Source organism: Mycetomoellerius zeteki, unplaced genomic scaffold, assembly GCF_001594055.1.
Source record: "Mycetomoellerius zeteki isolate Tzet28-1 unplaced genomic scaffold, Tzet1.0 scaffold120, whole genome shotgun sequence".
Classification (NCBI taxonomy): Eukaryota; Metazoa; Arthropoda; class Insecta; order Hymenoptera; family Formicidae; genus Mycetomoellerius; species Mycetomoellerius zeteki.
The window spans coordinates 527,280-543,851 of NW_017256127.1; the positions used below are offsets into that span (position 1 = coordinate 527,280).

The 16,572-nt window shown below is 31.8% G+C and overlaps 2 protein-coding genes across 5 annotated transcripts; one reads left to right on the top strand and one right to left on the bottom strand.

Annotated features, from left to right (window-relative positions):
• The first annotated feature begins 2,430 nt into the window (after positions 1 to 2,430).
• On the top strand, positions 2,431 to 8,601 carry Su(var)2-10 (E3 SUMO-protein ligase Su(var)2-10). 2 transcript variants are annotated; one of them, XM_018461178.1, is made up of 9 exons: positions 2,431 to 2,636; positions 3,547 to 3,716; positions 4,060 to 4,161; positions 4,261 to 4,405; positions 5,205 to 5,504; positions 5,633 to 5,734; positions 5,951 to 6,191; positions 6,281 to 6,715; positions 8,370 to 8,601. In XM_018461178.1, exons 1-9 carry the CDS (start codon positions 2,613 to 2,615, stop codon positions 8,576 to 8,578), a joined length of 1,728 nt encoding a protein of 575 aa, XP_018316680.1. In that variant the 5' UTR covers positions 2,431 to 2,612; the 3' UTR covers positions 8,579 to 8,601. The 2 variants fall into 2 exon arrangements, with proteins under 2 accessions (XP_018316680.1, XP_018316681.1); XM_018461179.1 differs by lacking the exon at positions 3,547 to 3,716 and having other exon boundaries at positions 2,432 to 2,636.
• A 2,252-nt stretch (positions 8,602 to 10,853) lies between these two features.
• nAChRbeta2 (nicotinic acetylcholine receptor beta2) lies at positions 10,854 to 16,185 on the bottom strand. Of its 3 annotated transcripts, XM_018461225.1 has the most exons (12): positions 15,896 to 16,185; positions 14,929 to 15,074; positions 14,706 to 14,750; positions 14,504 to 14,613; positions 14,161 to 14,341; positions 13,399 to 13,555; positions 13,116 to 13,243; positions 12,584 to 12,759; positions 12,030 to 12,182; positions 11,852 to 11,964; positions 11,337 to 11,449; positions 10,854 to 11,177 (listed from the first exon to the last, which is right to left on the bottom strand). In XM_018461225.1, the coding sequence occupies exons 1-12, from the start codon at positions 15,945 to 15,947 to the stop codon at positions 10,971 to 10,973; spliced, it is 1,581 nt and encodes a 526-aa protein (XP_018316727.1). In that variant the 5' UTR covers positions 15,948 to 16,185; the 3' UTR covers positions 10,854 to 10,970. The 3 variants fall into 3 exon arrangements, with proteins under 3 accessions (XP_018316727.1, XP_018316728.1, XP_018316729.1); XM_018461226.1 differs by lacking the exons at positions 14,929 to 15,074; positions 15,896 to 16,185 and having other exon boundaries at positions 14,161 to 14,336; positions 14,706 to 14,745; XM_018461227.1 differs by lacking the exons at positions 10,854 to 11,177; positions 11,337 to 11,449; positions 11,852 to 11,964 and having other exon boundaries at positions 12,093 to 12,182; positions 13,112 to 13,243.
• Between the last annotated feature and the right edge of the window lie 387 nt (positions 16,186 to 16,572).

A 16,572-nucleotide genomic window follows, 5' to 3' on the forward strand; every position in this document is an offset into this window, starting at 1 on the left:
GGAAAGAGAGTTGGAAATAATTTGTATTATACTCAGGGTTAAGAACGTATTACCTCATAAAAATAATCGTTACACCGGTACTTGTAAAAAATAATTCACCCATACAGCACCGATTGTTGCGGAAAATTTTCAGAAAAAATGTTTCAACCTTTCATATCTCACGTGCAACAATTCTGAAAGGAATTTGGAATATGTCATATGAAATGTTTTAACAGAAATGTTTCTAAAATCTATCATACAACAAATTAAAAAACATATTTAAACGGAACAAAAAATTATCATGATGTTAAAATGACTTCAAAATGTTTACTAAAAGTCATTTTTTAATCAATTACAATTTAGTTTAATGTTATTTTGATGTTATCGTGAGTTTTTCTACTTTAATTGAGAAAAACTTTTGTATACGAATAATGATATTGTGTATGGTGTGGAAACTGCAGATGTAAGTGACTTTCTATCTTTCTAATAGTGATTATGTATATACGTGCTTATACATATAATGTGATTAATTAATCAAAATATTTGGCGATATAATTACCATTTTTGAGAAATGATTACAAAACTCTTAATAATTTTAAGTACTTAAAAAATGATATTTAAATATATAGTTTAATTGATAGTTAAATAATATTTGTTATGTCAACATAATAAATTAAGCCAATGGCACATACAAAAAAACGTAAAGCCGTAACACGTAAGCAGTAAGGAAATCGTAAGATTGAATTCGCTACTGGCCTTACAGTCTCTATCCGTGATTGGCCAATTCGCTTACTGATTACGTCTTACGGCCTTACATCTTTATATATGCCATGGGCTTAAGTTGTGAAACTGGGCCTAAGGATGGTTGCGTTCAGCAGAACGTTTGTTTTGCAACTGTTGGAAGTTTCCTTCGCGCTAATTGGATCATACTTTTAGATCTAGAAGAATGGTCCTATCTCAGCAGACAATCATAAAACGGTTGCAAAACTGTTGAGTCTGCTGAACGCAGCTATTGTATCTTGGGCTTAAGTCCGGATTTACAATAGGGGTTTTAGCCTTAAGCCGTAAGAAATTGACCAATTACAGTCGAATCCGAGGAGAATAATCGACTGTGATTCATCCATTTCTTATGGCTTAAGGCTTAAAACATTCTCTGCTGAACGCAGCCAATGTATGAGCGAATAGAAAGAAACAGAAAACGAGATGGGTAGAGTCCTACATATAAAGAGAAGCGACATTGACGTCCAAGTTTCTGATTGGCAGTCTGATACGTATTCTGATTGGGTGTCCCCTCCTAAGTGAAGCAGCCATATTGTGACCACAGCTGTTTACACAGCTGACACACGTGGCCGTCGACCACGTTGTTTGCACTATTTAATGCGTTATATAAGCCTTAAGTAATTGGTTAATTTTTTACCCCGGATCTACAATAGGTGTTTTAAGACTTAAGCCGTAAGAAACTGACCAATTACAGTTGAATCCGAGGAGAATAATCGACTGTGATTCGCCCATTTCTTATGGCTTAAGCCCGTATCAGACTACCGACTCTGCAAGCCGACCCGGCTGCCAACTCTGGCATCGGGTCGGCCTGCAGAGTCGGTAGTCTGATACGGGCTTTAAGGCTTAAAACCCTATTGTAGATCCAGAGTAAGGGCCATAGCACACAAAAAACTTAAGCAATAAAACGTAAGCTATTTTTATAAGTGTTTTAAAGCGATTTCATTTTATTTATACAAATTCTCTTTATTTACCAATGGCTGCGTTCAGCAGACTCAACAGTTTTGCAACCGTTTTATGATTGTCTACTGAGATAGGATCATTCTTCTAGATCTAAAAGTATGATCCAATTAGCGCGAAGGAAACTTCCAACAGTTGCAAAACAAACGTTCTGCTGAACGCAGCCAATGGCATGTGAGAAACTTCAACTAACTTCAACGCGTATTTCTCGCTTATGACGTCACGATTTCAATATGGCCGCGGCGACTAATCGCAAACCTTAGGTCTTGCGCACAATGGAGAAAATATTAAAAATAAAATAAATATTAAGATTTGAACCTAACAGAAACAGTATTCCGATGTAACCAATTTTTGATACGTTAAAATCTTAATACTTATTTCTGTTCTTTAATATTTCTTCCATTGTATGCAACTTCTTATTCGTCGGTGATTTGATATTTATATAGGCTATTTTGTGAGAATGGGCAGATTCTCCCTTTTAGCCTTTAAGGGCCACTGTCACCAAGTTCAGTTAACTTAACTGGCCAGTTAGTCCATCGGAATTGACCAATCGCATTTGTCATTTTGTTTGCTTCAAAATGCGATTGGTCAATTCCGATGGACTAACTGGCCAGTTAAGTTAACTGAGCTTGGCGACAGTGGCCCTAAGGACGTTAGTAGCAAAAAAAGTGTATCGCGTATGATTCGAAAGAGGTCCAGAGAGAAAGATAGATATAGAGAAAGAGAGAGAAAGAGAATAGGCGAAGAGGGAGAGAGTAAGAGTGCGTGATAGGGTGTGAGGTAGACGCGAAGAGTGACCGGCGGGCGTGACGGTTACAGTCGCGCGTTTTTTCATAGTCGCGAATTGTGAAATAATCGTCAGCAAAACGGCTGCGGGTAAAAAGTCGGCCAAGAAGATGGCGGATTCCGAGGAACTGGAGGTGAGTGGGTGCGCGTTATAAAGAGGAGCAGGTGCACAGTTGCACGGGAGAAACGCCGTATAGCTTTCTCATCGGGATTCCGCGTCGCGTCGTTCGGTATCGCGCGTCGATTTCCGAGATTGTCTGAGAGGAAACGCCGATTGATCCTCTCCGCAGCCGATTAAGCCGAGCTCGCGTCGCCGGAGGAGCCGTTTCATTTTCTACCATCCAGCTCATATTAATCCCTTCCAATCCCTCCGCGCTGTGTTGCAGCCCCCGTGCCGTGCTATTCCGTGGATGCGTGCTATGCACGCCCCCGGTGCGTGCCGGGTCGACTTTGTTCGCTGGCGCGTGTTCTGCGAGTTTTCGGACAGTTGGTGTCTGTTGACGGTTACGCAGTGCGAAACTACTTCGGATTTACGTCACGCTGGATCAGGGACATTACTGATAGATCGCACCGACAGGGGCGACGGGCACGATCCTGAGAATTCGGGAGATCCGCGGCTCCGGCGGTTCACAACGTGTTCGCGCGTGGAGATACAATGGGTAACCTCTAACTTCACCGTCCGTTTTCCTACGACGTTTCGCTGGAAATGGAATGGAGTATTGTTATTTTGGATTTTTCGTTCGCGTGACACTGCGACTGTCGCAATACTTGCGTGACGCCGTGTTATTTTTGTGACACTGGCTATTATTTTTGTAAATACCCAAGTGAATTGGACATGTGTACAGTGAGATACTCTTTTGTGATTGGCTCATTTAAAGTACTAAAAAGAAATTGTAATATATACACTCTGTGACAATTTTTGTTGAGAAGAAATACTTGTTGATTTGTAGTAACGTTTTCAACACATACAATATCATTTGTCACGATCATTCGTGAAAGATTATACTAGGAAGACATAAGGGGAATTGGATGTTCTGATTGCAGAGTATGGTATTAAGTTTTCGAGTGTCTGAGCTTCAGATGCTTCTTGGTTTCGCCGGTAGAAATAAGTCCGGCAGAAAGAACGAGTTGCAAGCTCGTGCATTGGAATTATTGCGCTTAAGATCACACCCAGCCATCCGGCTTAAAATACGTGAATTGTATAAAACGATACAGTAAGTGGAAAATTGCAAGTGGAAAGTCTGTACACTGCTTTTTTTTTTTACAAGTTATATACATAGTTGTGGTTACTTCAATGTGGATACTTCAATGTTCCCAAGAAATTAACAGACTAGCTGCGTTCGGTTTTGCAAATCAGATGCATCTGTAATTATTCTGTAATAATCCTATGTTTATTACCGAATTTGGTGAACAAAGATAGAATGATTATGGATGCCTTTGATTTGCAAAACCAAATGCAGCTAATAAGTGAAATAAAGAAGAATCAGTCGCCATAATGAAAAAATACGCTTTAGATTATTTTTGTTGTTCCAAGTATAAAAGGAAATCTTTTTCCAGGGCAGATCAAATGGCAACACATCAAATGTATGGGCAAACTGGTAGTTCCTCTGAGCCACAAATTGACCAAAATATGCATAATCGAAATTATTATTCAACAAGGTATTCATATTGTTCATTGATACACTTTTACTTTTATATATATATATATATACATTCAAAAATGAAAATATATCTAATGAAAATATGTATTTTATTAAGACAAGCGATTAGCCAACAGCAACAGCAACAGGCATCAATTTCTGCTGGGAAAGAATTGACTCCGGCGCATCAAGCATCCTTACCTCAAGCACCTAGGACCAATCCAGTATATCAGTCAACTGGTTACACTAGTGTAGCACCACAAGTAAGCAAAAGTATATTCCTTTAATGTACATGAAAATTTAATATTAGAAATGGATTTCCTTGTTATATAATCCATAAAGATTTATGATTACTTTTCACTATTCATGAATTATATTAGAAATATTATTTTAAATGAATAAACATTAACATAAGGCTACTAAAGGTAACGGCACGGTAATTAATGTGTAATCAAATTTGCAATAAAAGTTATATTTATTTCACACTTTTACTTTATACTCCACACGATAAATCAAAAGCTTTTGCATCATTCAAGCTATTTTCTCAGCGATTAAAAAGATTGATTTCACATTCTCATTTTGATGTATACATTGGTAAGCAATCTTCTTATATGATTAAGGCGAGTTTCTTCACTAGGCTACTAGGCTAACCGATATGTTCCTGGTTTTGTTGTTGCTTAGCTAATAGCTGGAGTAATTTGCTTTAATTATGAAATTAAGAAGATTCCTTACTGATGGGAATAAAAAATAATGCGAAATCTTTATCCTGTAAGTTAAACAAAGATAACTATCATATAGATTGCAGACTAAGCATACAGTGTAAACGTAGCCAGTGTTTTTAATCGCTGAGTATGGCTTGAATGAAGCTGAAACGTTTGATTTTTCGTGTGGACTACAAAATATGAAGTAAATACATTTGTATTTTTACTGGAAATTTTATTGCACATTAATTAGTGCTGTTATCCTTAATTGCCTTATATGTTTATTGTATTTTATTTTGTTTATTTAGATATCGAGAAGCCGTTTTTTAAATGATTTTATTATTTTAAATGTTTTTTTCAGCGTACTACAAGTACGGCATATAGTCCATATCAGCAGTCAGTATATCCAGCCAAAGTTTTACCAGGTCCATTACAAATACAACCTACAAGCCAATATCCAGTTCATCCAGATGTTAGGTTGAAGAAACTTCCATTTTTTGATTTGTTAGGTGAATTATTGAAACCTTCTAGTTTAATGCCACAGGGAACGCTGAGATTGCAGGAAAACACATTCCTGTTTCATTTGACACCACAACAAGCGACAGATATTGCAAGCTCACGTGACTGTCGAGCTGGCAGTAAAATGGATTATGTTGTACAGGTGTGTTAAAATTTAATGTATGGAATTTTAAATCTTTATAATAAAAAAGAATATAAAGAATTGTTAAAAAATATTTTTTTGTGTTTTATTAATATGTTTATGAATCTCATCTAATTTATTATAATTAGGTACAAATGCGATTCTGTTTACAAGAAACATCATGCGAGCAGGAAGATTATTTTCCTCCAAACATTGCAGTAAAAGTTAATGGAAAATTGTGTCCTTTACCGGTATGTCAAATCAAATTTATACATATCTTTTTTCAAAATTATACATATAAGTTTTATTTGAATTGAAACAATAAGATAAATTTGTTTAAATATAAATAGAACCTTCAAGTTCCCTACTCAATGAATGCACAAAAGATTTTATGTTTATACGTAAATAACTAAATTATTATTCTAGAAAATAACAAATGTTGAGAAATGTAATAAATATTTTTTTAGAATCCTATACCCACTAATAAACCAAGTGTAGAGCCAAAGAGACCACCACGGCCTGTCAATATTAGTCCTTTAGTGAAATTGTCCCCTACTGTTGGAAACGAGATTCGTGTTACATGGTCGGCTGATTATGGTAGACGATACGCAATTGCAGTATACCTTGTCAGAAAATTATCCAGCGCGGAATTACTTAGTAGATTAAAAAATAGAGGTGTAAGACATTCCGACTATACTAGAGGATTAAGTAAGCAATTAATCTTTGATTAATAAGTAAACAGTATTAGAATAGCAGCAAAGAAATTTTTTATTACAGAAATATGATTTATTTTACAGTTAAGGAGAAATTAAATGAAGATGCGGATAGTGAAATAGCTACAACGTCACTGAGGGTATCGTTAGCCTGTCCTCTAGGAAAGATGAGAATGTCTACGCCATGTCGTGCATCAACATGTTCTCATTTGCAATGTTTCGATGCTTCTTTATTTCTTCAAATGAATGAGCGAAAACCTACATGGAATTGTCCAGTTTGTGACAAGTCGGCGCTTTATGATAATCTTGTAATTGATGGATACTTTCAAGAAGTTCTTAATTCAAATAAGTTATTGCCAGACGTAAATGAGATTCAGTTATTGCAAGATGGTTCATGGGAAAATTTAGTACTGAAAAAAGAAAAGGATAAAGATAAGGATAAAAATAAGGAAAAAAGCGAAACAAAGACTGCAACTGATTCACGAGATAATAAAATCGATGTAGACACAGTGGATTTAGGTGAGAGGAAAATATTTGATAGAATATTGCAAAAGCTTAAAAGATTTAGCAAATACACTATACTTTATAGTGTGTGCCTTTCAACAAGCGACACAGTGTGACACAGTAATCATGTCATCTTTGTTTAACACTGGCAAACAACAAGGATGTGCGAGGATAATGATCCATTGTGTTACACTGTGTCATTTGTGTCGCTTGTTGGAAGGCACACAGTATCACTCAATAGTACTCTAAATGAAAAGATAAATCTTTGAAGATTATAACATTTTAATTGAAGATATATGATATATACTATTGAACTTGGCATTATTAATATAAATAAATTCTTTATAGAGAGAATGATTAAATATAAAATAAAAATAAAATTTTTTAATTGATCTAACATAAGTGATATTTTACATTTTGTAGATTCTATTTATTTTTCTGAAATTCGACATTTGTACTTTGGTTTTATATTATTTATAAAGATCTTTTAGGGCAACAGAATAATGAGACGAATCAATTGGTATAAAGAAAACACATAGTTGCTTATTTAAAAAATTATCCATTTTGCTTATATGGGACGTTCCATGCCAACTAAATGCCTAAAAATCAGTGCCTAAAAATCAGCGCAATGAAAATAAACGTTCAAGGTCTTAAATTATAATTCGTATGTGCATGTACTTTCGATAAAAATGTGCCGTTTTGAGAGATCCAATATGGCGCCGAAAAACGATGAACATCGCATACAAATGTAATATTTTCTTGCTTAAACTACTGTGCTAATCCCCAATTGGCTTGAAAATGATTACTTCTAGATTTTTCGGAGTTGCTAATTATGGATCTGCTGTCAAAATTTCGAAATTTAAAATAGCAGATCCAATATGGCGGCCAGCGTACAGAACCTTGAGCCCTATACTCTTAGACCTTCAACCTCTTTTAATTCCCAAGCTTTTTAATCCCGAGCATGAAGGGGTAAATTATTTTAAGTTAGTCTTAGAATAAAAAATATTTCATTACTAGTTTTCAACAGGTGGTGATTGATTTTTAAATGTGCATTTAAAGATTGGATCTTTCAAAAGTACATGCACTATGCACGTACGAATAATTTGAGACCTTGGATGTTTATTTTCATTGTGCTGATTTTTGGACACGCAGGTGATCCAGTTGACGTGAAACGTTCCATACATAAAGTAACTATGTTTTTTTACCCCAATTCGTTTACCCACTAGCAGTTCCTTTCATTATTCTGTTCATAAAAGGTATAATAAAAAAATTAATACATAGTTTACGAGATATTTAATATTTCATATCAATATATGCTAGAATAAAGTATAAAATATCTTGTAAATTATTGGTTTTTTGATATCTCTACCTTAATACTTTTATATGTAGAATAATTAGAAAAATCATATTTTTATTTAATAAAGTGGAGACCTTCATATCTTTTTGAGGCCTCCACTCAGACAAAAACTACATAACCAAAATTTCCTTTGAAACCATTTCACTTTCATCTGAAACATTTTGTTTGTATCTTAATGTATTTTTCAAGAGATTTGTCTGGCGCAGTTAAAATGGGACACTCTGTATACACAGTTTCTTCAATATTGAATTATTTTATTTTACGTTAAACAATAGCGTTATATATAATACAACATTTCATTTATTTGTTCAGATGAAAGCAATCCTCCGGCACCAAAGGAGAAAAAACGTGCTGTCGTTATCGATTTGATATCAGATAGTGATGATGATGATGAAGATAACACGCCGACACAAAGTACAAAGAAACCAGCCAGTGGCATTTCATCGCCAAAGAAATCACAGACCAGCTCCATTAGTAGTACAAGCGAATCGCCAGAATTAATGATAATCGATTTAGAATAAAGAAATATTTGATATACTATAGAATTTTTTGTAAAAATTATATTTTCCTTTATAAGGAACTCTTGATAATTCTTTTTTCTCTTTATCTATATACTCAGTCAGCACGTTTGTGTGACATTAAGTTATAATTTATTATTTTCGAGGAAGTGTAAAATAAGTAAAGACGTTCATTTATTGTAACTTTGATAACGTTCCATTCTCATATACAAATACATTTCATATATTTTATTCAATTTTACTTGGCAAATAGTGTAATGCTAAAATTACGTCTGGCAAGACTGCGATAAGTAAATGTAATAGAGATTTTATTTTGACCGATGATGTGATCGCTGTGGAATTATGTAACTGAAAATAAAGTTACCTTTGTTTTTTATAACATAAACTTCTTGTTAATCTCGACATAAGATCTTGCGTACATAAACTATCTAATTCATACTCTATTTATTATTTCATTTTCGCTATGTTCGTTTATAGGTTCAGCGCATGGAAGAGGTGTATAATAATGTTTTTTTTATTTAATGAGGATTAATATTACTTGGTCTCATATTGCAATTATATTGGATTATGATATCAAAAGCGAAAAAATCATGTAAATTCTTTCCTTGCATCATATGTCAAAATAAATCTATTTTGTGCATGTCATTATTGGCGATAATATATGTAAATAATAAAATGTATCGAAAAGTTTTTTAAATTGTTCTATGATATTAAATAAATATAATTAATTTTATATCTGTTTTTTATATTAATCAAAATAAATTAATCAATATGTACAATTACTTATTAAGATAATAGTGTAATCTCTATAATTCTTGCGTAGTATTTTACAAAGGATCCCACATATACAAAAACATGAATTTTTGATCTTCGGTGAAATTGATTTAAACTGTAATATATTACAGTTTTTGACTCGTTGATCAAATGTTTCCTTAGGCAAAAAATAAACAGATTTGTTGTAGCATTATTGAAAATTACTATATATTTTCTGATCTAATCGGACTGGAAAATATCTTTGTCTAGTAAACTATTCATTTTTTACTTTTATGCACAGACTAATGAAATGACGTAAAGAAAACGCTTCAAATAGCACACAACGCAAAGTACAAAACGTTAAGAAAGCTAAAAAAAGTGTATATAATCTATAACCCTAAAAAGTGTATATAAGCGTTTTTTTTAGCGCTTTGCAGATGCTGTTGTGCTACTTAGAACACAGTTGTTTTTCAAAAACATTATGCAATGTACATACTACCAATTTTTTTTAAACAACGAAAAATAGCAACTTTTATATAATGTTACAGCACAATCTGTCCATTTTTTATGGTTTTTCTAAGGAAACTTTTGATTAGAGTGAGTTTGAAATTATAATATACTAAGTTTAAGTCAATTTTACCAAGGGTAAAAAAAATCCGTAGTTTTATCCTTTAATATCCGAAAAAAATTAATCTATTTTGACATATAATGTGGAGAAAAAATTCACGCAACTTTAATGTGCTATGTAACATACCGCTAAGATTGGACGCTGTAATAAATAGATCTGTTCTTTCAGTTCTTTGAAACACACATTAAACTTTCTATATTTTTGTCTTCTATCTTTTTCTTTTCAAATAATTAAACATGTATCATTTTGAGCACAGAAAATGTAACTTAATACAAAGATCAGACTTATAATTGTATAAACTTAGTGTAATTTTTAATTTTTATATGATATTTAAAATCAAGTAAAAAAATGTATGATTATCAAGTAGTTGTTCCGGGAAATGGTAATTATGTAGTTTAGGCCCCTTGACCTGTTTGCGAGTCGCTTCGCGTGGAAGAAGTGCGCCCTTAAGCAGAGGGGGGATGTGGGGTGGGAGTCGTTTCGCGTGGAAAGTCATAAAATATATTTTAAAACAGAAAATTTCTGTTTCATATAGTAGAAAGGAGACGTTATTTCTTAAACTTCTTTTGTTTATAACTTTTTAACGAGTAACGTCCGACGGTTAAAACTTTCTTAAGGTCATGGTCATGACTCATGGTCATGACCTTGACAACATATGTCAAGGTCATTGGGAAGGGGGAGCTCCCCTAAACTGCATAATTACCCGAAAAATTCCTGCATATTTCAATTGGTATTATTTTCTTTTGTGCTAATCAAATAAAATGATCAAATATCTTGAAGCAAGCTCTGCTAAACGAGTGCTTTCTGTTTGATTGTATATTACAACAACTATGTTTATTTAAATAAAGTATTTTAAAAAATTGGAAAATAATTTTCTTGAATGAATTATGTGGAAAAGTATAGATAACTTTTTGCGGAACTTTTAGAAGGTGTCGAACGTGTCTTAATGGAATACGTACGACATAACATGTGATTACTCTTTACATACGAATCACTTTATACGTGCCATGGTAGTTAGTCCTCGTCAAAAGTCGTGTTCGGTAGATACATATGCTTGCGTAACGATATACTAGAAAGTTGTTGGTCCACAGGTACGCGCGTATCATACAAACTAGGTGCTTGACCTATTATACTTAGTGTGCCACCGATACACGCGAGTGTAAATATCCAAAGAAAGAATCTGTCCAAAACCATAGCTACGAATTTCCAATCTTCAATGACCTATGAGAATTCGGATGAACGTTTCTATCATAACTTATATTAAGTGATAAAATTGAATATCGTTAAGATGATACTTGACACAAATAATTACAAATAATTACTATACTATAAGAAAATATATAGAAAAATATATAGAAAAGCAGGTATTGGAAAATTTACCTCGTTATCTTTATCTGCGTCCTTTATATGTTGAGCAATAAAACGCACACCTTTGAGAGCTGATATGATTTCTGGAGATAAATGTTTCGGTATTGTATTTTCGCTGTCAGTAACTGAAATAATACTTAGTCAATACATGTTTTATAAAATATTAATCTTAATTCATTTTAAATTAAGTTTATTTCAATTCATATTAGAATATTATTTTAAAAAACAGTTAATAAAAATGTTTTTTGTCTTTTCAATCCAACCAGCATGCACGACAAATTTATGATGCTTGAAATTATTATATCTTTATTAATGCAGATATTGATAACACATGTACTCATTTTTTTTAAATATATTGCAGTAATACACTTTGTGTGTATACTAAACAAATTAAATTCTCATAAATAAGATTTTTTATTTCGAAAAATTAACCGTTAAGAATATTATCAGCATAAATGTTATGAGAGAATGTGCTCAAGAATTAAAGAAATTTAAGAAATAATTTTCTGACAAACAACGGGAATTACCTGATGCATGCGGTACACGTCGTGCGTCATCATCTCTAATATTTTTGTATGTTGAAGTAACACTTTCGAATGCATCTGGGCTTCCCTTTAATTCCAAAGGATAGTCACTTACACTGTCAGGAAAAAATTCCAGGTGTTAAAGGATAAATAAATATCTCTAACAAAATGTTGACATTACCTGTAATCTATTTCATTAGTGTATGCGCTATCTATGTAAGTGTCATCATATTCTGGTGTAGAATATGGTGTGCGACGCATCATCAATATTCTCGGCATCCAATTCAGAAACACTTGTTTTACCCATGGCGTCATATTATGCGTGGAAGGAGACCTATGAGAGAAATAATTCGATATCACATTTTATTCATTAAGGATTATAATTAATGAATGTTAATTTGCGCAATTATTTATTCTTTTAACAGTAAAATCGTTAAACTGTAAATTCGGATTAGAAAACTTAATTCTGTTTAAAAAATTACAAAAAATCATGTATTTTACTAAAATTATTTTTTTTTAAATAAAATTTTTATCCCAAACTGAAGTATATTAATTCTTAATAAATTAAATACATCTTATTTTTCAATTTTCTTAATTTACAAATGGATTTGTTCTATCTAAAATACTTGCGAGACATTTATTTCGAATTTGGATGATGTCATAGATATATATTTAAGAGACAGAATTTTAAATCAATTGATGTTTCTAAAATATGTAAAATACATTACGACCTACCGAAAGTGTACATTTAAGACGCAAACAGTGATCCAAATGGACAAAGTAACTAAAATCATGGTGAACAATAAGTATTTTCCAAGCAAAGGTACAGCTAACGATGTTGGTGGAATAATCTCTGCTAAGAGCAAGAAGAACACCGTCAATGAGAGGAGAATGGAAGAGCATAATGATATCTGTACAAAAATGCGAAGCAATAATAAATACATTTTTGATAGTTAAGATATAATATATAATAAAGTCATTCCCGGGGAAAAATGTTTTATAATATAATTATATAAAGTTATATAAGATTATGTATAATTTTGTATAATATTGTATATAAATTGTACATAAATTTTATATAATTATATATAAAACATTTTCTCTCGGATTTCTATATTGCTGCATCTATTATTATTTTTATTTCATTGAGGTTTTTTGGTATGGACCAAAATTTTTAACAATATTACGAGTGTAAAGAAATTTCCAATAACAAAATTTTTGAATTTTATGTACAAATTTTAACGATTTCTCAAATAATGTTACCTACTTTTTCACCGGAATCACTGGGCAGATAAAAAACCAGCACCGTTAAAAATGTGATACCAACGCAGGGGATAATAAGATTGACGGTATAAAATAGTGTTTTTCTTCTCATCGTAATATTGAATGTAATATCTGAAATTAAACGATAATTACAATAATTCGAATTAAATTAACTTCGACACAATTTATAATTTTAAATTGCACCATTAATAAAAAAATAGCCAGAATGAGCAAGCAAAATTGTTTTTTCTTCTGAAAATAAAGTTTAAAATCTTATTAAATCTTACCAGAATAAGGTTCCGTACAACATGGATAATATTCTTCGTTGCGTGTTGCTGGAACTTCTAAGATATCCCACTCCACTGATAGATAAAAATCCGTGAGATCTATACCGATCGCAACAAGATTGCTACCAGACTCCTGCTTCATATGCTTCAGATCTACCTGCGGAAAAAAGACTGCACTAAAGCACATTTTCAAGATATATCAGACCAAAGTTACATAATTTAAAATTATAAAAAAGATTACAAAGTGATTAACATTGCTACTTTAAATATTCTATCTCATTAAAGTAAAATTTAAAATTATAAAAATAGAAATAAAATTAAAATTAGTAAATTTACACATTAATTATATATTTAAATTTTAGAAAAAATAAATCCTTACAAATTAAAAGATACTTTAAAAACAAATTTAAGATAAGATTATAATACTTTTTTAATAAAAATTTTTATTTAGAATTTTAGTTAATTTTAAGTTATTTGTTTTATATTTCGCAATGTTAAAATTTTCCTTGTTGTATTAGTAGTATTTAATTTTAATTTCAGTAAAGTAACATTTATTTAATGTATTATTTAAAGAATATGTTTTGTTATTTTATATTCCGATAAAGTTTGCTTCATAAAAACTCTATTAAATATCAATAATTAATTGAAGCTTCAATATTTTCATTAAGAAAGAGTTGATCTTAGATTGGTTAAAGAAATTCAGTTGTTCTGAGATAGTTTACATTGTTTGCATACATATACGAGTATACATTGTTTTATAACCTGAGCGCCATTGTAAGTCCATGAGCCAAATTTCATAATACACGATTGTTCATCAAACGGAAAATATTCCACGTTGATCTCACAAGACGACTTATAAATAGCTGGCGGTTTCCAGAATACCTCACCAGTGTATTTCAAAGTAGCCTTCGTCATTAATGTTACTTCATAATTTCCATCTGCGCTGTACAACAAAAGGAAGAAAAAGATTAATTCGAAAAATTCTTTCTACAGCATCTCATATTTTAACGTATCAAATATATATTTTCTCGAATTTTCATAGGATTTCGACGATTTTATTTATTTTTATTCGATTATAATTTGTAACAAATCTTTTGCAATTTACTTGTTGTATAGAACGATATCCGGTAGCCATATGTTCTCGGAAGGTACATATAACATATCTATACCACCATATTCTTGTGGATCCCATTGTAATTTATAATCAAACCATTTCTGCAAGAAACGAACAGATATCAGTTTGCTGATTGTCTGACTACAACGCTCGGTACTACTGCACAAGTGAAACGAACTAATACATAACTGACCTGCTCTACCCAGACGTTAGTTGTCATCACTTGGTTCTTTAGATTCTGTAAATTCAAATTTAACTTTCATAAATCCCTTAAATACAATAGAATGTTACATATAATGTATAATTAATAATATATAATTTTATATAAAATATAACATAAAAAGTAAAAGAAATATAAATAAAATGTAATGCTAAGTTCCAAAATATTAGAATAACATTTATATCAATTTGTATACCATTTCTATTAATTGTGATAGCTTCAATCCCAACCAAACCGTTAAAGTTTCTGTATTATTAACAACAGGACGTATCAATCTATTATAATTGGACAATAAATCGTCGTAGAGTCTCTTCGTATCAGGATTCGCTTCGAAAATGTTTCCTGTATAAAAGAATATTTATTGATATATTTTAATAAATCGTTTAATATTTTTTTCATTTCTTAAAATATTAGAATAATGTATTAGAATAATAAATTAAATGAATAATAAAATGTATTGTAATTTTATAAAAAATAAAATTTGACATCGAGTCGTCTAAATCGTACACACAAATGAATCTTAAATTTATATTACTATGTCGGAAATAAACTGCAGATTGTTCTATAATTATATTCCATTGCGAAATGATGTGAAATGTATTTATATATTTACGTATTTTATTTTGATGATTAATATAATCGCTTAATTTATTGCAAAATTATAAAAAATTTGGTTCTAATCATACGTGTTTAAAAAAAAACGTTATTACATAAATCATTATATATAGAATGTTATTTATAAATGGAGTAAGCTCTTTATTCCAAAATTTTGTTTGCATTACGCATAAAAATAAAAAAATAATAGAAACATATATATAGTCTAAAAGAATACAGCAATAAAAAAAGTAGAAAAAAATGAAATGGCAATAGAATGCCACTGTAGAAATAACTATAGTTACTATACTCCAGTTTTCACAATAGAATTAACATATAGAAAAAATAAGAATTTTAGGAGTATTTCTTAAAATTTTATGATTCTTATTTAATATAATAATATTGTATATATATATATATATAAATAGGATAATTTTCCCACATTGTGTCCCATATTATGTCATTTTAATAATCACTGTTACAATTAACGGAACAAACAAATAAGTGATTGTTTTTGATTCATGATTATTTATTATTTCAATAAATCGTTAGTAGCTGAGCGAGCTTACCGTAAGCGATACCGATGATATTGAGCAAAACTGTGAGTACCGTTGTCCGCATTTTCAACGCTGTTTACAAATACGTGCAAAGGTAGAACACTCGCGAGTACTCTCTGCGGTAGGCTCTCACCCCTTGGCACATGTACCTTGGCAGTATATATAATTTTACAAACAAGAGGTGTAAAAAAAGTCAAGAAGGCAGGATAACAAAACACTTAGCGTGCTGAATAGTAGCGCGTGATCGGTGAAACGTCGGGCGGCCAGCATCCCACTGGTCCACGATCGATATTCCAACTCGCCGCCATGACACTCGCGCTGTCTGTCAGGGCGCGACTCGGTTCTAGTGGTATGTAGGGGTGGTTCGCGCCTGCTTGCATCTGCGCTCTTTGTACGAAGACGAAAACGCGGAAATCGAGGAGATCGCGAGCCCGAAATGTATTCAGGTCATTGTAATGAGAGAAAGAGAGAGAGAAAGGGGGAAGAGAGAGAGAGAGAAAGGGGGGCGATAAATGTTGGGATTTGCTTATGATATATTTACAGCAATGGAAGATGACTTCGATAAAGTAATATAATTTTATATTTCTATTTTTTGTACATTGTACGATCTTTTGTACATTGATTCATGGAATGAAAGATGACAGTATTCTTTAAGCTTTTCGATAAGTTTCTTTCAGAGAAGTTTACTA